The sequence below is a fragment of the Nuphar pumila genome, chromosome 4, assembly GCF_984573655.1.
Source record: "Nuphar pumila chromosome 4, dmNupPumi1.hap1.1, whole genome shotgun sequence".
NCBI lineage: Eukaryota > Viridiplantae > Streptophyta > Magnoliopsida > Nymphaeales > Nymphaeaceae > Nuphar > Nuphar pumila.
Window position 1 is genome coordinate 30718719 of NC_143252.1, and position 23363 is coordinate 30742081.

The following is a 23363-nucleotide window of genomic DNA, read 5'->3' on the forward strand; positions in this document are numbered from 1 at the left end:
CTCTATTTTTTTTCCTTTATTCTTCTACGGGTTTTGATTTTAACTTTCATCACCGCTTCTTTATCCGTTTCATATCTTTCATTCCTGGTTCAAACGGGGCAAGGCGAAGTGGGTCTTCATTTTTTTTCGATCCACTGTCATCCTTAAAGGTATTTTAATCATTTCTCTGTTAAGGATTGAGGAACTGGCATAAGAAAAGTAGTCCCATCTTTTTTTAATCCACTGCCCTCTCTAAAGGTATTTCAGTAATTTTTCTGTTAAGAATTGAAGAACTTGCAAAAAAAAAAAAGTGCAAGTCCCTTCTTTCATTCCTTCACAACTTTTAATTTTAACTTTTATGTCGGCTTACATCTCCGTTTTCCTTCATCCTCGATTCAAACAATGTCAAAACCATGACCTTGATGCCCTAGTGGGGGAACATGATTCTGCGCTCCCAATGCACTCATGATTCTTATTGAATTGCAATAAAGAATGATATATTTTCCTTTTTCTTTCATTATAGAAAAAGGTTAGAGGCATTTTTGTCTTGTGGAAGCAAGCCGACCGAATTGAATAAACGTGTCGCAGTCGTCTCTATCTTCTTTTGACGTGGTTGGCGGACGCGGATCGTGGAGGAGAGACGCTTTGTAGTAAGGACTCAGGAGTCACCCCGAACCAAACACGATCTGGTTTTTAGAGCGAGCCCGAGAGGCCAACGTATCTCGAGTCGGGGCTCCCTGGACAAGACTTGTGGAGATCAGCCATCTCTCTCTCTCTCAAAATTATCAGCATCTCAATTGATGACAGTGAAGAAAAAAAAAAGCAGATCGTGTTTGGTTCGGGGTCACTCCTGAGTCCTTACTACAAAGCGTCTCTCCTCCACGATCCGCGTCCGCCAACCACGTCAAAAGAAGATAGAGATGACTGCGACACGTTTATTCAATTCGGACGGCTTGCTTCCACAAGACAAAAATGCCTCTAACCTTTTTCTATAATGACACGCTCGGTTGTGCTACTGCTGTCATGGCTTCTTTTCCTTATTTTGAACATAAATAACTCGATCAATACCTGTTTAGTGAAAACCATAATAAATATACAGTCAACCTAACTACGTTATTTTTTTTTCTGCCTTATTTTCAAAAAGTTCTAGTGCGTTTATGAACCATTAATTTTTCATTGCTCTAAAAATATATTTCAAAATAGAAAATATTTCATCTAAGACAAGTTTTATTTGAGTATACCTTTTAAATCAGGTTAAGATGCTTAAGGAAATAAGAAAGGTTGGACCAACTCATTACCCTCCATGGGCAATATCGTCATCAAGATGGCATTGAGCAAACCAAAAAAAAAAACTACGAATTTGAGATGAGACAATTTTTCAGCTACGCCGTTGCTTTTAGTGCCCCCACCCCACCCACGACTCTCCAAGCCCATCAAAACCCTCTCTCTCTCTCTAGAAAACGAAACGTAAAGGCAGAAACGCCCACCGTTACCTCTCCTGAACCACCAACCATGGCGCGAAAACCACCACCGCCCGCCACCACCACCATAGCCGCGGCGGCGATCCTCCTCCCCCTCTTCCTCTTCGTCTCCACCGCCAACGCTGCGGCCCCACGCACCGGGGTGAACTACGGTACTCTCGGAGACAACCTCCCTCCGCCGCGGCAGGTGGCCGAGTTCCTCCGGACCCGCACCTCCATCGACCGGGTGAAGCTCTTTGGCTCCGACCCCGCCCAGATCCAGGCCTTCGCCGGCACCGGGATCGCCATCACGGTGGCCGTCGCCAACGACGAGATCCTACCACTCTCGAAACCCCCCGGCGCCGCCCAGTGGATCGCCGCCCACGTCTCCCCATTCGTCCCCGCCACCAACATCACCCGTATCTCCGTCGGGAACGAGATCCTCGCCACCGGCGACAAGGCCCTCATCGCCCACCTCCTTCCGGCGATGCGCTCCCTTCACTCTGCCCTCTCCGCCGTCGGCCTCGGCCTGATCCAGGTCTCCACCCCGCACTCCCTCGGCATCCTCTCCGCTTCCAACCCGCCGTCCTCCGGCCGATTCCGGCGGGGCTACGACCGCGTCATATTCGCCCCGATGCTGGAGTTCCACCGCTCCACGCGCTCTCCCTTCATGGTGAACCCCTACCCCTACTTCGGCTACACGCCGGCGACGCTGAACTATGCCCTGTTCCGGCCGAACGCCGGCATCCACGACCCGGCAACCGGGCACAACTACACCAACATGTTCGACGGGCAGATGGACGCGGTGTACTCGGCGATGAAGCGGCTGGGGTACGGCGACGTGGAGATCGTGGTGGCGGAGACGGGGTGGCCGTCGGTCGGCGACGCCGCCCAGCTGCCGGCAGTGAGCGTGGAGAGCGCGCGGTCGTACAACGGGAACCTGATCCGGCACGTGACGTCGGGAAGGGGTACGCCGCTGATGCCCGGGCGGACGTTCGAGACTTTCGTCTTCTCGCTCTTCGACGAGGACCTCAAGCCCGGCCCCACCGCCGAGCGCCACTTCGGGCTCTTCCGGCCCGACTTCACCCCCGTCTACGACGTCGGCATCCTGCTCGACCAGGTTTGCACCACCAAACGCAACCATTAGACCTCTCGTTTTTTTTCCTCTTTCTCATGAAAATATTCCAGTCTATCATCAGCACACGACACGCAACCATTTCTAATGACACCTAACGTTAACAGTTTTATCTTTTTATGATTTTTAATGCTTTTTTTTTAATCTTAACAATAGAGCTTCTTGCTCGACCTGGCTTGCACCACGAAATCCAGCCATTAGACCCTGCTTTTTCCTGTCCATGTTCACGGCACGTAGTATTCAGTTTTAACTTTTATATAATTTTTTATTTACTTTCTAAAAATCTTAACAATATTTTCCATAAGATATATGTTTTATGTAATACTTTGTAATCAATTTAAAAATGAAAAAAAAAACCGCGTTATCGTCTGATAGTAGAAGCTTGCAAAACTCAAGTCTCTTGTTTTTTTTTCGAGTCACCATCTTCGTGTCCGTGTCATTGTGACATGGGTGTGTCAGGAACTCGCTTTGGAAACCTAATTTCCTGACTATGGTGTTTTTCCTTTGTCCCAAAACATTAGAGGAAGCTCGCTTTTTTAACAATGGGACGCTTCGCTTCCCCGATTCCAACTTACCTCTCTTCCCGTTTCACGTTTCGCGCATCGTTTGCGAAATACTATATTGAACAATTAAAATTTTGGAAGATGGGCCCTCAAGTTTCAGGCGTCCAAAATATGTGGTTTAGCCTCTCTCTCTCTCTCTCTCTCTCTAAAATTTTATAGAAGATATATACTGATGGCATTTGTGGGTTGTGGTGGTTGCAGTCGAGGACGCCGGCGCCGGCGAGTCCGTCGCCATCTTCGTCGGGAAAGAGGTGGTGCGTGCCGAGGGAGGCCGTGGACGAGAAGGCGCTGCAGGCCAACATCGACTACGTCTGCAGCTCGGGCGTCAACTGCTCCCCGATCCAGTCGGGAGGAGCCTGCTTCGAGCCCTCCACCGTTCAGTCCCACGCCGCCTACGCCATGAACGCCTACTACCAGTACGCTGGTCGCCACGACTTCAACTGCGACTTCGCCCACACCGGCGTCGTCACCACTTCCGATCCCAGTAAGCTTCACCATCTCATTTCAGGAAAAAAAAATTAAGTTTGTTTTTAAGAAATCTTTTAACTTGATGGGCCTAATAGCAGTGAGGTAAGGTCTTAAAAGGCACCTTCTGAGTAGCCGTTACCTAACCGTTATAGAACGATTTTCACACTTAAGCTTGTCCAAATAAAGCAAGTTCAAATGTGTTTTATTTGAATAAGACCCTCTACCGGGCAGTCTCAGAAGAAAGAGTGGATCCACCTCTCTCCTTTTAATGCATGAAACTCGGCGTCGTGAAACATGGCACAGTTTTCTCTTCTTATTAGCGTTCTGAATTTCGAACTTACTTTTCTTTTTTTGTTTGTGCCTGACAGGTTACGGTAACTGCGTCTACAGTGCGTGAAATAGAAACTAGCAAGAAAAAATTTCCGGCTATTTCGGCCGGAGCTTTAGAATTTGTTTATTTAGGGATAAGTTGTATGACTCACACTGGGTTTGGAAAAATGTAAGGTGTTTGTGTGTGTAACTGAGAAACTGCCTTATTTATAAACGTGGATTGGTGGACTGCTCTGCTCTTGCACGCCTGTTGTGGTGTTGATTCATTAATGGTTTCGTCAAGACAGCTTCTTGTTTTCTCGATGGGTTTCACGTGGCGATGAGTGTGGTGGGTATTGAAAGCGACTAAGGTTGTACCCTCGTTGGACTTTAGAAGATTTTTTGTTGTTGTTTTGTGGGGTGGGGTGGGGTGGGGACAGGACAGGAGTTTTTGGGATGACACTAGTGGTCGCAAAACTTTGTCTCGTCTAGGGCTTAAGAAGATTGGTTGTTGCTTTGTTTGATCTGGTTGGGGCAGGTGCTGAGGTGTCCTGCGGGGTGCAACACGGCACGGCTCAAGCACGAGGTCTTGACGTTTATACTCAACCCAAACATGTGCAGCCTGCAAAACGTCTTTCTAATGGTCCTGTCCCGAGCCCGATCCAGTTGGGACAAGGGTATTTGTCCAAACCCGATCAGACTACTCGATTGTCACGTAAGTCCTTTTCCCAAGTCAGTATAGGCTGTGGTTAAACTGACTTGGATGCAACTTGGCCTGGCTCAATGTCCAACATTGAGTTCATGTTACGACCCTAAGAGTATGTTTGATGTGCCGTTTCCAACGGCATTTGGAAGGAAATATCTTTGAGAACAGCGATTTTTCAACAAACGTTGGATATGACGGACGGCGTTTCGCATGTCTGTCATATCTATAATAATATGTGATTTTCGATCCACCTCCCCCCTATTACAGAATGAACAGGAATGGAGGGGACAAAAAAAATGCATCCATGGGCAGCGCTGTGTTCCTTTCCCATCGCATCAGGTGTGTCCTTTCCCCTCTTTTTTGCCTTAAACCCTAACCGGTAAGGGTCTGCTCCTTCTCTTTCCTCCATTATATAAGAGACACCCATGAAAGAAAAACCACGGTAAGGGTCTCCCTCTCTCTTTTCTCTATTGTTTTTCCTCGAGCTCTCCTTCAAGATCACCGCCTAAGGACCCCTATGAGGAGCACACTTACGAGTTCATCAAGTTGTTGATAGAGAGCAACGATTTATATTTCAAGGATTGCAATGCCCATAGAAAAGACTGATGTGATTGAGATTGTTTGTAGATGGGAATCGATGGTGTTTGATTTTTTCTGGATTTATGATGTTGGGTATTGGTTAATTCGACGATGGTGGTGGTTAGTTGATGGTTTTACCAGATGGGTAGTGGAAAAACAATTATTTTTGAAGAAAAAATGGAGATTGGGAGGTTAGTTGGTGTTAATTGATTGATTTGGTGAATGTTGGTTCCCAAAAATTTGATGAGGTTGAAGATCAGAGAGTCTCCAAAGAATGTTGATATTGATGATCAAAGAGGAGCAAGGTTCATTTTTTTGTCTCAAGGAGGGAGATTTTGCAACATATAGAATGGGATTGCTTTTGCAGTTACTTAATTGGCAAGAATCAAATTGAGGGTTCAAAACAAATTGGTTAGTGCAAAATAAGAAGCAATTGATCACTCTAAAGCAGGGGAATAAAAGAGGATCAATGACTTTTTGTGTTTATTAGTTGAGAGAAAATAAAAAATTGAAAATTTGGATGGATCAACGGTCTTGCATTATTTGATCGAAGTATCCGAAAAAAAAGAATTGTGGTTCTGACATTAGCTGCGAATTTTCAAAACTTCTGTCTAAATAGTTTTTTGTTTATTAGAGCTTGTTTCTTTTTCTAATGCTACTCCTTTCATTTGTTGCAATATGAGACTGAGCAAAACAAAAATTGTATATTTTATTAGATAATTCAATGCAGTTGAACTAGGAAACACCATGAATTGGTGACGAGCATACATACAAAATGCAATATTGTAGTCAAATGATGAAATTATAAGATGATCAATGCTAAGCTTATCATATAAAGAATCTGCAATGAGGACACAAACTTAAGGTGGAGTCACAAGTTATTTTTTGATGACCAATGCTAAACCATGTTATTTTTTCATGTGGATCCACCTATACAATGATTGCAACAAGTTATAACTACATTAAGCTGCACCCGCAGAACCTAAAAACCTCTTCTTCTCACCAAATGAAACAGCACACACTAAGTGTTTCATTGATCGGGTCATGATATTTGCACATGATATTCGTTTTTACATGAAACATTGAATTCCTTTGTTTGCCTTGGTTGGTTCTTTTCTTTCATTATCTACACCTACTAACGAGATCAGTTCCAGCTTGAATGGCCAGTTTGTGGGAAGACTATTTACATTTTTCTATGTAGAATGTATATTGAGTCCTTGTTAGCTCTTTTTTGTGAAGGTATCAACATTTCAAGTTTCATGCCTGTGGTTTTTTATTCTATCTATGATCTTATTGTTTTCCAACCATTAGATTAGTCGAGATTGTTAAATTCAATTAGATGCTAGATTCAGCTTCAAGACATGCACATAACAATTTATTTCTGACCCACCTCTTAAAGCTATGGACAAACTCACCCATCAGCAAAGTTTGATAAGGTGTCTTCAACTCAACACCTTAACAAATCACAACCACACTGCTGGCCATGCGGGCGACCCCGATGGTGGTGACTGTATAGTGACATTAATCCATAACTTTTTCCTTTTTACTCTTTTCACGTTATCCAATTCGAGATCCATATTTGAGGCAAAAAATCATATTTGGGCCAAAAATCCAGTTCGAGATCCATATTCGAGGCAAATATCCAATTTGAGATCCTTATTTGGAGCAAAATCCATATTCATGGAAAAAAATCATGATTTTAGATATAATTTTGTAATTTGATCCATATCCGGGCAAAAAAACATAATAAATTTGTTAAAACATGTAAAATAGTGGACGGATCGGGTCATACGATCCAAAATGAAGTAATTCAACCCATTATCCATGATTGTCCAAGTTGTTCGCACATCATCATCAAACAACAAACATTTGGAACACAACATTTGAGTACGGTCCAAACAAACGCTAGACTTAGAACAATTGTTACATAACGAACAAAACCAATGTTCTGTTCCGTTCTTTTTGTTCATTTTGTCCAACCCTTGACAAGCCATCAAACATACCCTAAGTGCCCCCATAGGGATGCAAGGGATAAGGTCTCCACCCTCATCTCGTCTCAAAATTCTTTCTTCTATCCCCGCTTTCATCCCTGCATGGGTTTTGATTTTAATCTTCATTTTCATTTCATGTCTTTCATCCTCGGTCCAAACGGGGCATGATCCCATTTTATTTTGGTTCATTGCCATCCCTAAAGAAGGATGGGGTCGGAGCGGGGCGGGGGAAAGCCTAAGTCCATCCCCACCTCCATCGTTGTACGGGTTTTGATTTTAACCTCCATTCCTGTGTCCTCGATCCCCGGTTCAAATGGGGCAAGGCCCCGTTTTCCCTTGGTCCACTGCCATCCATAGTTCCCCACGAGTTTTTGGAAAATCATTTGTGGGGCTGGCAAATGCGCTTAGCCACTCATGGCTTGGCTGATGTTCGGCTCTAAAAGAGCTTGTTCAAACTCATAAAATAGACTTAGCAATCTTTATATGAACATTAGGTATTTGGCTTGGCTCAACTCATAAAAAATTGTCAGATAATAATAAATATAGTTTAGATATGTTTTACACAATATATTTTATGCGCATTTTTTTGTAATCTTATTTCTCAGTTCTAAAACAATGTGTTTTTCTTACAAACAAGCCGGCTCATGTTCGGCTTCAAAAGAGCTTCTTCAAACTCGTAAAATAGGCTTGGCAAGCTTAATATGAACAATAGGTAATTGTCTTGGCTCAACTCGTCGAAATTAGGCAGATAATAGTAAATATATTTTGGCATGGCTTAACTCAGAGAAATTTGTCAGATAATATATATATATATATATATATATATATATATATATATATATATATATATATATATATATATATATATATATTAGATATGTATATATATATATATATTAGATATGTTTTACATGTATTTTTTTGTAATCTTAATTCTCTCATCTCTAAAACATTGTGTTTTTTTTTATAAACAAGTCAGCTCCAACTTGGTTTGTTTAACTTGAACTCGTTATGAGCTTGAACATCTCAAGCTTGGTTCGTTCAGCTTGTTTACCACCCCTAACTATTTATCTCACTGGTTCATTGGTATAAACCCCCCAGATCTCTCTTGCCTATTGGGGAGCATACTCAGCTTAGGCCCTCAAAGGGATGCAAGCTTGTGGATTTCAAACTCATGACGTCCCTTGAACTTGGTGGGACGTTCATGAATCACCCTTATCAGATGATAGAACCTTCTTGGGTGTTCTCTAGGGATGCAAACAGATTGGATCAGGAACAGTTAATTACATATGAAGTTTGATTTGGAGGCGTTGAGGTAGTGAAGGGGAATGGGAGCCTGAAAAACGCGGTTTTGCTCTCAAAAACTAAGGTCGAGATGATTTTTCAAAACCAAGTTAAAACTCGGTTTTACCAAAATCGGGTGTTGGTGACACCCAAACACATTAATAAACCTGGTTTTGATGCTTGAATCAGGTTAGCATTCAAAACATGATTTTCAACCAGAAAACCAGGTTTTGAGTGTCATCTAAACGCATCCTATAACTTCCATATGAGATTAAGAGTCGAATCTCATTTTCCTACTCCTTCCTCAACTGTAATAGTCAAATCCTTTTCCTACCTGTTACGTATTTGCTTTCTTGTGTTGATAGGACAGAATATTCTTGCTTCAATCAGTTGCCTTTTTCCATAGCTACGGGATATTCCTGCAAATCCTTTGTTTTCCCTTTTGAATTACTATATTTTCTATAATTAACTCCAATGATCCATAAGTAGGGTAAACGAACAGAGCAGCTCGTGACTAGGCTTGGTTCTATTTGTCACGAACTTGATCACGATCTGCTAGTTTAGGTTAAACGAGTTGAGTCTGAACACAAGGTGTTCAGCTCAGCTCGATAGTGCTCGTATAGATAAAATATATGTTTTTATGGATAATATATATTTTGTGTAATATATAAAAGGAAGAATGCATAAAATATATTTAAAAAGGCTGAATGAAATATATATACATAAAATATGGACTATTAAGTGTAATTTATAAAAAATTATATATTTTTTCAAGTATAATATATAAAAATATATATTGTGTATAAATAACAAGGAATGCTTTTACATGAGCCAGTTCGTGTTCAGCTCGTCTCATTCATGGACGAGCATATATAGCTCGAACTCATCTCATTCATGGACGCGCAGAGCTGGAACTTGGCTCTGCTAAACACAAACACGAGCTAGCCGAGCCACGACCTCATTCCACTAGTAAACGAGCCGAGCCCAAACATGCCCTGTTGTGGACGTTTACCAGCCCTATTCATAAGTGAAGAAAAGAAAAATATAGGTCCGACCAGAAAAGAGCATGCCCGTTGTGTCCGGCCCCATATTCTAAGGTGCTAGAGAGGGGTATAGACCAATGTCGCCAGTATTTGTGTGTATCTGCCCCTAAATTGGCTATTTTTTAATAAATATAAAAAACACTAAAACATAATATTTGTAATATTTTAAAATATTATTTAATCATTTTAACACGTGTTACACGTAATATTTTATTATTATTTTTTGACCAATACAGAATGATTCACTTGAGTATGAGTCTGGGTCAGGTGAAATTACATGGCACAACATTAAGCACCTGATTGCCCTCCATCAGGCCTTGGGCTTCACAACTGACGTGAAAAGATCATACGCAATATGATTGCACAAATATTTGTGCATTAAGCACCTGATCACCCTCCATCTTGAAGCCCAGCCTCTCGAGTGTGGGACCCAAGAGCTGATGGAGGGCGATGAAGTGCTAATGCACAAAATTTTGTGCAATCATATTGCACCCGATCTAAACTCCACAACTGACAGCCACTGTCCCAAGATGGAGGGTGATCAGGTACTTAATGCACAAATATTTGTGCAATCGTATCGCACCTGATCTTTTCACCTTGAGTATCGATATTGGCCGATATAACTGAATCGTTGGCCAAACGATTTAGAGCCGATACCGATATTGACAATATTAATATACACATGCTCTAGTGATCGGGTCCAAGTACTTCACAAAATACTCAGGCTACGCAAAACACAGAAAATCGCTGTGCATGATTTTTTCACAAAGTGATTATTTGTGTTGAAATATAAAAAGTAGCTTAGTGTGATGGAAAAAAAATGATGCACAGCGAACTACTGTGTTTTGTATATCAGGATCACTGGATATGCTCCGAGGGGCATATGGGAGTTGGCTTCCTCTGCAACAAGTAGCTGTTCTAAAGACCTTAACTTGCATTTTCATTTTACAGATCAAGTGGTCTACCATTTCAGTAAGCAATGGCCATCTGTAAGGTGCAATCAGGTTATGCTTACATTCTCATTAGTAGCCCTTCAACATTAAAGTGGACCCAGAATTTGCTTCCCGTTTTGGGAACAAGCAATAACTCGATCCAAATAAAATCTATGGCTTCTTTGGAAGGTTTCAATGGCTTGGCTCTAGAGAGTGTGCTCAGACATTGGACTGTGCTGCTCATTCTCTGCAGTCTCAACTGATCCTTTATAATACCTTTGTCATATGGGTTATGAACCAATTAAGTTGATACTCAGTGCTCCCTAATAATACCCAATGCCCTGGAGAAGTGGGAAATTGGTTTGAATGTTTTATTTACATGGAAGACTTAAAGAGGGTTTTCATGGAACTGCACAGGAACAACCCTTCTTCCTTCTTTAATAACCCCAACAAGGTTCACACCTCATTATTATTATTATTATTATCTTTCTTTCTCTTCATTTCTTCCCAAGAGGAAAGGATTATGGCGCTCTCTATTTTTGCCTGCAAACGCACGCCGAAGAGGACATCACCTATATTATGACCCCTGCGGCACACAGGAAGCACGACGACCGGTGGAGTTGCCGAAATTCTTCTTTATCAGCGCCGGAGTATCGCAGGATGCAGTAAGCAAGGCCGTGACATCCATCTCTAGAAGTGAACTCGGAGGATGTGTGGCACTCATCCCGAGGAAAGAGGACGAGCGATCCGTGCAGAAACCGGCAGGTCACAAAGGATAGCGATCGAAGAACCAAGTTTTTGCCAATAGGGGGGACTTGTACAGGTAAGAATCATGAATCCTGCTGCGAGTATTTTCTTCCTCTGGTTTTTATTTTTTTATCTTTTAACAAGTTATATTTTGTTAGTAAGAATTTATCTGTAACGATTTTAAATACAGGTGCAATTTCTCTTTTTTTTATCTGTGTCGAAGAAAGAATTTTTATAGTAAATCTCTAGTTTTACGGAGAGATTTTCTCTTTCTTTTGATCTTTGTTGATTTCCCAACACTTTGTTAAGAAAAGTATATTTAAGCGAGTTTTTAGGGTAAGAAAAAAAAGATGGATACGTTGGAACATATTGACAAAAAAATGCAAAATAAGTGCAGCTACAATCTCGTGAAAAAACAATTTTTTTATTTTTTTAGTGTTTCTATTGGAAAATATCAGCCAAAATAAATTAACTGGGTACAAAATAAAAAATAAAAATGGTAACAAATAAAAATGTCATTTTCCCAAGATACACATAAAGAAAATGTAACTATGTCAACAAAATTCAGATATTTGCAGAAAAACAAAAATATGATAATATTTTCAAAATATCATTATATTTTAAATGTTTTAAGCGGTTAGCAAAATATCGCAACGTTTTAAAAAATATTTGTGTTGTGTATTGGCTGAACCTTTCTTTGATAGGGAGAAAGTCTAATTCAAGTTGGCTATTGTCAACTGATTTAGAGATCACAAAAGGTGTGTGACTTCCTATAGTATCAAATCAAGGGCAATCTAAGATATGATCCGGACGAATCAAAATTGGGATTTGGCGATCTTTGGTTCTATGATCTAAGATCCATTGTTTGACCCTCAGATTTGACATGACTTTCATGACCAATTTCTTTTGGAATACTTAGAGTTGGGATGGGCCTTGTGACTTTACGATATTGATGTCTAGGGTATCAATGAGCCTGGTTTACCCAGACCCGACCCGAACCAAACACTATAGGGTCCGGGTAGGGAGATAAATAAGAAGACCGGATTAAGACCTCGGTCCAGACCTGAAGGTCCGATTAATACATGGACCCGGGTATAGTTTGTAAATTTTTATACCATACTCGGACCCGACTCGAGTTCCAATTAAGACCTGCAAATTTTCAATGTAAAAATGATAAAAAAATATGATTTGGTTCATGAGGTTTTTATCGGGTCTGGCTATGGTTTTTCTTATAGTGGACCCAATTAAACCTGAGTCTGAACCCGATACCATACCCAAAAATCTGGTCAAAGTCTGATTTCATCTGGGTCCAAACCAAACCCAACCCGTTGACACCCCTATTGGTGTGGCGTTCAAAATGGGTACACTTTAGTGTTGCAATTTTAACTATTAAGCAATGTGACATAAATGAAAAGAAAAGTGACATGTTTATTTTCAATTTGATATAGTTTTGAGCAATGTTGTTAATATGGGATACAGACCAGTATCGTTTGGTCAATGATTAAGGTGTATCGGCCAATACCGATACCCAAGTGTTTGGTACTGAATCGACCAAAACATTATTAAAAATTATTTTGTGTCAATTAGAATGTGACACATGTTAAAACCATTAAAATAATATTAAAATTTTAATTTCAAGCTTTTTTATATTTATTAAAAAAATAACTGATTCAGGTCTGTATCACATTGGTTTTGAGAAGAATGTGAGATTTTTGTTATTGCATGTCTTTATCGTGGAAGCCAGAAATTACCTATTTTTCTTTTTTCTTGGCCTAAGATCTAAACTTACCGTATATGGTGTTATGGCTAAACTGCCACTAATTGGATGCCTCTAATCATTTCTAACCGCACATGTAGAGGCCTTGAGGTATATACATGCATGCAAGTATTATGAAAATAACCAACTAGGGCTCAGACTGGTAGAAGCAGTTTGTTCAAGGGACGTTGTAAGTTCGAACCCCACTGATATACAAGTGGTTGAATAACTGCCTAGCACTATGACAAAATTTTAAACCACAATTTCTCGGTAGTGAATTTCTTGAGAGATTTTCAACTTTTTGAATATTTCAAATTTTTTTGGCAAATTCTTGGGAAAAATTAAATAAATTCTCAAAAAAATTAAAAATAAATAAATAAAATAAACTAATTAAATTTTACATGCAAAAGAAATATGAAATCTAATTTCAATCCCACTAACCACATCTAAAAAGTATCAAATATCAAATAAGTATCAAGCATGTACATCAAATGTATATCAGGTATAAACTAAATCATCATTCATTAAGTATCAATAATCAAGTATCAAACAAAAACAAAATTACCACAAGTTCATGAGAAAACAAGCATTATAATGATTCAAGTTTATACAAAAGACTATTCACTTGCTATTAACTAAGAAATCAATAGTGTCTCCATCAATTTATTGGTTGTCAATGCTTTCATCATCCTCTTCTTCATATGTTTTCTCTTCTTCATTCATTTCTTCAAATGCATCAATGTCAGCATATACGTCAATGTCATCATATACAATAGGCCAAGAATCTTTTGTTTCTTTTCCAACTGAATTCTTTTGCATGAGCATGCGCAGATAAATTAAATCAGTAAGAGTTGTTGGCTCAAGACGATTTCTCTTTTTGGCATGTGCAGCTTTAAATGCACTCCAATTTCTTTCGCATGCAGATGCACTGCATAGTTGACTAAGTATTTTAATTGCTATATTTAATAAAAATAGGAATATTTGCTTCAATCATTTCACACTATATTTCTTATTAAAACAAAAGCAAGTAATGAGAAATTGATAATATATTTTAAACAAATTTTTTTTATAAAATGTAAATCAAAATTGAAACTTACGTTGATGTGCAGTACGGAGAAGAGATATTGTAATTTCATTAAAGATCTTTGAATCTTTTGAATGATAATAAGTCAATTCTAAAGCAAGCTCATCCTTTTTATATTTCTTATCAACCATCGTTTTTATTATTTTCTTCAATCCTTCTATAATTTCGCTATCTATCTTCAAAAGACCATTATAAAAAAGTTGTGAATTTAAATACCCAGCAACAACATATAAGTCACTTCTTAAGTTGTCCTCCCATTTATTATCAATGATGTCTCATATTCGTCGATACTTATCTACTCGGCATTTATAAAAACTTTTTATTTCTTCTTTAACATGATTTATACCTTCATACAAGTAACATATGGTAGAACCATACCCATCTACCATCCTCAAAAGTTTTATAAGTGGTTTTGTTGTTGCTATAATTTTTCTTCTGTTTTTCTCAAAACTTTTCTCCTTGTAGAATATCAGTTACATCTTTGCCTTCTCCTCTTTTCTTAATATTTTCTAAATTTCTCCATTCAGAAGAAACAACCAAAAACTTCAACTTATCTTTCATTTTCAATATAAATTACCAACATAAAAAATTAGTAGCAAAACGAGTAACCACAGGCCTTTTTATCTCTTTATCATTTTCTTATAAGTTGCAAAATTGATTGCAATTTATACATGAAGGTTGTAATCCATTTTGCATCTAATAATATATGAGAGAAATTAGGCGATCTATCACAATCTTCAAGCATTAAATCAATACAGTATGCAACACAAGATAATCCAAAAATATGAGGGTATCTTACTTCTATTGTAGCCTTTGCTTTCAAGTAATTTGAGTCATTATCTATCATAAATTAAATTACTTTGTCTGATCTAATTTCTTCAATAGTAGCTGATATATATTCATCAATTTTTTGCCTTTTAGCACATTTAGATTTTAAAAATGCTATGCCTTTAGGACATAAGGCAAAAATATTTATGTGTGAATGATTTTTCTTATCTGTCCATATATCAAATATTAAAGTGCATCCTCATATCGACCATGACTTTTTTCCTTCATCAATAAATATTGCAACTTATTTTTTTAGGTTTTGAAGTCATTTTGTTCTAATTGTTTCACTACTTTGAGAGGTATAACGAAGTTCACAATTTGTAATAGCATTAACTATCTCCTTAAATGCATCATCTCTAGCTAACTTAAAAGGTAAATTATTCATGACAATATATTTTGTTACACACATATCTATATGTTCTTTCTTTTTCTTATTTATAAAAGCATTTAGAGTATTTCGTTGATCCATACCTATACTTAGAGAAGTAAAAGAAATTCCTGCAGAAGTAGAATCTGAACCACTTTTAGTAAAAAAACAAATAACTTGTGAGTTTTGCTTTTTTTTCTTATGGCTTAGACTCTAATTTATGAATTGACTCCAATAAATCAGACGTTACGTGTTAATATGCAACAATAACCTTATTTTGTATGCCAGCAAGATGATACTTAAATCTTTTTATTTTTCATTAAAGTCTATCTTACAATAATTGTAAAGTAATCAACCATCTAATTGTAGCCGAATGCATCAAAACATAACATTTTTCTAGATAGAACACATGAAATATTTAGTAGAATACATCAAAACATAACATTTTGCATGCACTAATGGGGCATGCTATTTAATCAAATTGATTTTAAAGGGAAAAAAAGCGAGCTACTTTGGTGTTTTTTTAGAGCTTTTGTGGTGTTTCTTGCAATATTATTATTGTCTAAATTGATGGCATATAAATGTTGTTAATACTTGCACTTATCAGTGTTTTACAGGCTCATAACATCTTGTTACAGCAACCTTGTGAAAATGGATTTTAGAAAAGAGATCTCAAGCCTAGAGGCACGTTCTTAAGATCGCTATCTTTAGAACTTCAATCGCCCCACTCCGGGAAGACCGAAGATGCGAAAAGGGGTTTGATGCGACTGAGTTCCCAGGATACAACTAGGCTTGAACCTCCAGAGAGTCACTACTTCGCAAGAACAGATGATCTCTACCACACTTGTACTCTGCAAGCCAAATCGAGAAGGAAGAAGAAGATTTTGGAGAGTCGTAAAATTCTTGTGTCCTCAAAAGACGAAAATAGAAGATATTTATAAACTTTTAGAGAGGCCAAAACGTTTTGCGATAAATGAGATTAATGGCCATAAATCTGACGGTTTGAAAATAGGATGAAAAAGTAGTTGAACGGTCACCCACCTTTGACTGTCAATCAAAGGCCTCCAAAACCGCCCAACAGTCACAATGCAACATTAACTCGATATGCATGCAACTTAAAGCTTTTCAAACGGCCAGATAACTCAAACCGAAAAATAAAACGGATATTTTCACCTCATAAGCACCTCGTAAGTGCAAAGCGCGCCATCAAAACGCCACATTGCGCCCTTGCGCACGCACGCACGCACGCGTGTGCGCGAACGGCGCGTCTGTTGCTGCACGATGCGCAACAACGTCACCTAAAGAATCAAGGCTTACCAAAGTAAAAAACAGATAACAAGCTCTCTATTTAAACCTCTTGAAAAACTTTTCTCTCTTAGATATGGAACTAAACTTTTTCAAAACTCTTTTGGTAGTAATCATTAATATTTTAAAACTTTCCTAACACATCTGACATTGCTTTTCTTGTGAGCTTGACCACATGTAACTTAACATAGCAGAGTTTTGGTTGCCGGTATCATTTGTTTTTCAGGCTTTCAATATTTTATGTTATGAAATAGGACAGAAGTATGATTCCTTCTTCCTTCGTATTCTCTCCATAGTAGTTCTTACTTTTCACTGCCTCACATTCTTTATCCGATATCTTACTCTATATCGAAATGCCCACAAGTTCATGACCACTTTCTATCTTATATCTTCAACATATTTTTGCCATAAAACTGAAGCAATCAACCACTGAGCACCAAGATAGTTTACAAGGGCTCTTAGATCAGACTTTCAAGAGGTAGGTCATGCTAAGCAATTAGACCAGGACCAAACTGCAATAGGGCTTGGCTTTTAAACTGCAATCTAATTATACAAATCTATTGGTTGCTGCCAGATTGCTTATTTACTGTCCTGGAATATGTCAAGGTCACCAATCCTCAATCCATTAACTGAGGCAAGCCCCATCTAGTCCCCCGAACACTTTTGGTCGAGGATAATGTGTGATGTAGTCTCACACTTGTTTTCAATTAAGTTTCTAATTAAGGAAAAAGAAATTGCAGATGCAAAAACTAAATAACAGTTTGTATTTTTCATCATAATTGTGATAATTCTACTAGCAGCTAATCATATATTGCCTGCACCAATTGGTTCTACCCTTCAAAAGGAAGCCTCTCCACTCTAAACATCCAGCATATCGGAACATGGATTTATGGCCACAAATTAATGGCTCTATGTGCCAAGGATAAATTACACCAACAAAAGGGGAAAATTTAACAGTAAGAAAAAACTAATGGAAATAAAGAAAGAAAATAACACAAGGAATTCAGTATTATAAATTAAAAAAGAAATGGAGCTAACTCAAACCAAAAAGGCCACATGTTCCTCTAGTAAAAACTACATAATTTAAGGAGATATTCAGCATGTAATAAGAAATAAACCAACTAAACGCCTAATCCATAAAGACACAATCAATGGTGCAATAAGAAAATATACATGAGAGATGGGGGTTTTCCCATATTTCTTTTTTATAGGTTTTTTTTCCATAGGAAGGAAAAATGAAAAATATAATCAAGAGAGATGTACAGTGATGGCGCCCAAAACAGAGAACATATAAACAATGAAAGAGAGAGAGAGAGAGAGATGAATCCGTTGCAGTTGTCAATTGAAGTTGCCGGCTGTTTCCCCTCACAGAGCAGAGTTTTTTTGCATTTTTTGTGTTTTTAGCAAACTTAGGTTTTCAAAAGTTTTGAAAATACCGTGGAAAAAAAAACAAAAAAAGTGTGACAAACATATCGTGATATTATCGCGAGAAATTGTCACAAAAAAAAATCTTGCAAGATTTAGCAGTTTAAAACTTTTAGAGTTTTTCTTGCATTTATTTTGCGAGATTTTCATAAATATTGTGATATTTGTCACCATGCTGCCTAATAGTTTGAACATGGCTCTAGCCTGTCTGAGTTGGTTTATAGGTTGTTTGTAAAAGAAGGGGGGGCTAATTCCCCAGCTATGAAAGGAAATAAAGAAACAAAAGAACACAAACCATAATGTAAAATTTTATATGGTTCACTTACAAAAGTTTTTTTTTTTTATAGTTCAATAGAAAAACCTCCCCATCACTAACTGCGCATTGGGTGGCCTCCAGTTAGGGGTGGTAAAATCTGACACTACCCGCCAACCCGCTTCTTAGGCGGGTTCGGGTTTGGCTTAAACGGGTTCGTGTCGTAAACGGGTTGACCCGCCTAACTCGTTTATTAAACGGGTCGGGTTCGTGTTAGGGGTATGCCAACCCAGCTGACCCGTTTAATAAACGGGTTAGTCAGGCGGGTCAACATGTTTACACGAACCCATTTAAAATATACTTTTTTGAAATTTAATCATTTTAAAATATACAAGACAATAGCGTCTTACACAAAATAGGTAGGGGCAAAGACGCCCTTCCACTTCATAGAAAGGGCAAAGGAAGCCCCAACCACTAGCCTGAGAGGCTGAGATAAACTGTGCCGGCGATGCCCAAGGCGTAGATTTCGGCCGCCTTTTTGATGAGGCTCCGTTTGGAACGCACCGCCACTCCGACGCCGCCGGGGATCCACTCTACCACGAAGAATGCCGCACTGATCGCGGCCAACCTGGCCGGAATGCGCGTCGCGAGGGCCGTTCCTGCATTGGACATGGCAGCGTCTGTGAACAGCTCGACAGAGAACACATTGAACTCCGCCTGGCTGAGGACCTCCATCCTGTCTGCAGAGTCTGGTCGGTCCCGCCAGAGGACTTGGTTGACCTGGATCTGGGTCGGCGGAGAGGGGATCCAATAGCGGACGAGGGGGAAGGAGGAGAGGGAGAGGGAGAGATGGAGGCGGGCGGTGGCGCCGTGGAGCTGGTAGGTCAACCCGCAACCCATCAACCTAAAACCTGAAACCTGAAACTTGTGTAATCGGGTCGTGTCGACCCGACACGTTTATTAAATGAGTTAATTGTGTCGTGTCGGGTTACCCGTTTAATAAATGGGTCAGGTTCGTGTTTGCCACATCCGACCCATTTAATAAACGGGTCGGGTTTGTGTTGAGGTATGCTGACCCGCCAACCCACCGACACGACCCGATTGCCACCCTGACCTCCAGTTGGTAAAACCCTAGAGGTCCTCCTGCCTATTGGGGAGTAGGCCCATCTTGGACCTTGCAGCAAGAGAGAGACGCAACCTACTGGTTTGAAACTTGTGACATCCCGTCAACTTGGTGACATTCACAAGTCACCCCTACCACTATCAGATGAGCAGAGTCTTTGTTGGCCCCACAAAGGGTCTACTTCTACGTACAATGCCAACAAATAACAATCTACTATCAACAATGAGATTACCAAGTATTAAAAGATTACACCGCCAAGGTGGTATATCATGTGGTAAGCGGGTCCTGTGTCAAGCTGAAGGTGTAAGTCAAGTCCCTCCGCCAAATGGGGCAGTTGTTGTTCTGGTAGGGGTCCGCCTAACCCCAGCTTGCCTTTCACACACAAAAAAAAGGGTATTAAAAGATTAGATAATGCTTTTTAAAATGCAAATTGGATATCCACGATGTCGGCATGAGCAAAAACGCTCATGTTCAGCATGACCTGATTTGCTTCCTCAAGTAGGGGTGACCATCAGCCTGGTCCGATTAGAGCTCGACATGCTCGACCCATATTCTGGCCTGAGCCCCACCTGACCCAAATATAGTCAGGCTCAGACTGAGCCCTTTAGGCTCGGCCTAGTTAATGGGCCGAGTCTGTATGGCCTTGTGGATTTTGCACATGGACCAATTCTGATTCAAGCCCGAGCCCAAATCTAAATGGGCCGAGTACCCACCTGATAGCCCATCGGGCACTCAGGCCGATGGCAACCCTAACCCAGATTTTCACAATAAACAATCTAAACAATAAGAGAACCTACACAACATTCTTTTACCTCTGTATATGATGTGGCAGTCGGTAAAGCACTTTAGAACCGAAGCAGGTTATATGTTCCCCCCCCCCCGAACAAGGCAGTTAGCTACATCTCATGATCGGGGGTCCCAAAGACCACCACGTATGTAAGCATGTGCGTCTCGTATCCCCATGTTTGTCAGCATTAATTAGAGTTGGAGTTTGATAAGCATGTGCGTCTCGTATCCCCATCTCTCTCTACTTCTGTGCACATCCAACAAACGATCCAACATTTCTCCATCAAACACCGACTGACCTGCACACTAACTGTAGCATCGTTCAACTTGATGAGTTGTGGAACATGATTTAGAGTTTTTGCCCTTACAGGAGGGGGGTTTGGGGGCTCCTCCCAACGTGGGTAGCATCATTCAACTTGAAGAGTTGTGGAGTCTGATTCAAAGTTTTTATCCATTCATATTTTAAGGCATTAGATCTCATTTTTGAACATCCACGCATGTGCAGTTTGCTTTCATCATGTTCAGTTGCTTTCTAGATTATACTTTGAATTCTTGTGCATTTTAGATCTATCGATTTGTATATAACCAGAGCTCATTTTAACTTGAATTTTTTACTGCAACTTCATGCATATGTCTTCATGCTCTCCACAAAAATCAGATCATTCTGAGTTTGGTTGACCCACTTTAAAAATCGAGATTCAAAACCTGTTATTTTGCACCGTCAGGATTTTAGCAGAATCAGGACCAACTTGCGGAAGTGATTTCTCCCTAACCAGAGATGATCTTTCCGATCCGTAAAAAGGGTTGTTTTCTAAATTGAATCTAATTTGTTCATATCAAATTTCAGCGATTTCTATGGTGTTTTCGTACCAGTTTTGGGTCAAAAACCATAACCCTATCACCCTGTGTCATTTTAACGACTCAGATTTTGATCCATTTTGTTTGAATTTTATTTTCCTAATGCAAGATCATTTTTCAATTCTGTAAAACGGGTTCTCTTTGTTTATGTGTCTAGTTCATCCCTGTAAATTTTCAGAATTTTTCATGGTCAATTATTATTTTATTTTGATTAAATACCAGAACCTTGTATCCAGATTTTATAAATGTTCTGATTTTGGCCCTCATATCATGACTGTTGTAGCACTTCTTCAACAAATCGTTATTTGATTGACAATATTCTTCAGCAAATTATTGTTATGATTTTTTTGAGTCTCTAATGAGTCTCTACTATGATTTATAGTATTTTTGGGTCTCCAACGAGCCTCACAATGATTTATAGTGTTGTTCGGTCTTTTAACTATGATTTATAGTGCTTTGGGGTATCCAACGAGCCCCACAACGATTTGTAGTATTTTTCGGTCTTTTAACTATGATTTATAGTGTTTTCAGATCTCTAACGAGACCCACAGCGATTTATAGTGTTGTTAGACCTCGCTATAGCGATTTGTAGTGTTTCTCGCTAAACACTACAGCGATTTATGATACAAATCGCTATCCGAATCAGGACCAACTTGTCAGGGTCATATCTCCCTAACCAGAGATTGGATTTCAAATCCGTAAAAAGTGGTGTCTTTGTTATGAAGTCTAGTTTATTACTGTAAAGTTTGAGCGATTTCTATGATCATTTGATACCCCATTTGGATCTAAAACCAGACCCCTATCAGTCTGCCTTATTTGAGTGACCTAGGTTTTTATTTCATTTTGTAAGAGTCATATCTCCCCAACGGAAGATCATTTTTCAAATTCGTAAAAAGGGTTTTCTTTCTCTATGTGTCTAATTTATATCTGGAAAGTTTTATAACTTTTTATGCTTATTTGATATTTCGAACCTGTTAAAAACCGAGACATGTTATAAAATGTTATAAAACTTAAAAAGTTTGAAACTTCCTCTATGTGTCTCGATCTTTAACAGGTTTGAAATATCAAATGAGCATAAAAAGTTATAAAACTTTCCAGATATAAACTAGACACATAGAGGAAGAAAACCCTTTTTACGGATTTGGAAAATGATCTTCCGTTGGGGAGATATGACTCTTACAAAATGAAATAAAAACCTATGTCACTCAAATAAGACAGACTGATAGGGGTCTGGTTTTAGATCCAAATGGGGTATCAAATGACCATAGAAATCGCTGAAAATTTGGAGGAATAAACTAGACTTCATAACAAAGACACCACCTTTTACGGATTTGAAATCCGATCTCTGGTTAGGGAGATATGACCCTGACAAGTTGGTTCTGATTCGGATAGCGATTTGTATCACAAATCGTTGTAGTGTTTAGCAAGAAACACTACAAATCGCTAAACACTACAACGATTTGTGATACAAATCACTATCCGAATCAGAACCAACTTGTCAGGGTCATATCTCCCTAACCAGAGATCGGATTTCAAATCCGTAAAAAGTGGTGTCTTTGTTATGAAGTCTAGTTTATTCCTCCAAATTTTCAGCGATTTCTATGGTCATTTGATACCCCATTTGGATCTAAAACCAGACCCCTATCAGTCTGCCTTATTTGAGTGACATAGGTTTTTATTTCATTTTGTAAGAGTCATATCTCCCTAACGGAAGATCATTTTTCAAATCCGTAAAAAGGGTTTTTTTCCTCTATGTGTCTACTTTATATCTGGAAAGTTTTATAACTTTTTATGCTTATTTGATATTTCGAACCTGTTAAAAACCGAGACATGTTATAAAACTTAAAAAGTTTAAAACTTCCTCTATGTGTCTCGGTTTTTAACAGGTTCGAAATATCAAATGAGCATAAAAAGTTATAAAACTTTCCAGATATAAACTAGACACATATAGAAAGAAAACCCTTTTTACGGATTTGAAAAATGATCTTCCGTTGGGGAGATATGACTCTTACAAAATGAAATAAAAACCTATGTCACTCAAATAAGGCAGACTGATAGGGGTCTGCTTTTAGATCCAAATAGGGTATCAAATGACCATAAAAATCGCTGAAACTTTACAGGAATAAACTAGACTTGATAACAAAGACACCATTTTTTACGGATTTGAAATCTGATCTCTGGTTAGGGAGATATGACCCTGACAAGTTGGTCCTGATTCGGATAGCGATTTGTATCACAAATCGTTGTAGTGTTTAGCGAGAAACACTACAAATCGCTATAGCGAGGTCTAACAACACTATAAATCGTTGTGGGTCTCGTTAGAGATCCGAAAACACTATAAATCATAGTTAAAAGACCGAAAAACACTACAAATCATTGTGG

The 23363-nt window shown here is 39.0% G+C and overlaps 2 protein-coding genes across 2 annotated transcripts; one reads left to right on the forward strand and one right to left on the reverse strand.

The window, feature by feature from the left end:
• Window positions 1-1397: 1397 nt before the first annotated feature.
• On the forward strand, window positions 1398-4179 carry LOC149839816 (glucan endo-1,3-beta-glucosidase-like). The gene is made up of 3 exons (XM_090004245.1): window positions 1398-2559; window positions 3339-3621; window positions 3974-4179. Exons 1-3 carry the CDS (start codon window positions 1492-1494, stop codon window positions 4000-4002), a joined length of 1380 nt encoding a protein of 459 aa, XP_089860371.1. The 5' UTR covers window positions 1398-1491; the 3' UTR covers window positions 4003-4179.
• A 14509-nt stretch (window positions 4180-18688) lies between these two features.
• Window positions 18689-19114, reverse strand: LOC149839817 (uncharacterized). The gene has a single exon (XM_090004932.1). It carries the CDS (start codon window positions 19112-19114, stop codon window positions 18689-18691), a length of 426 nt encoding a protein of 141 aa, XP_089861058.1.
• Window positions 19115-23363: the final 4249 nt, after the last annotated feature.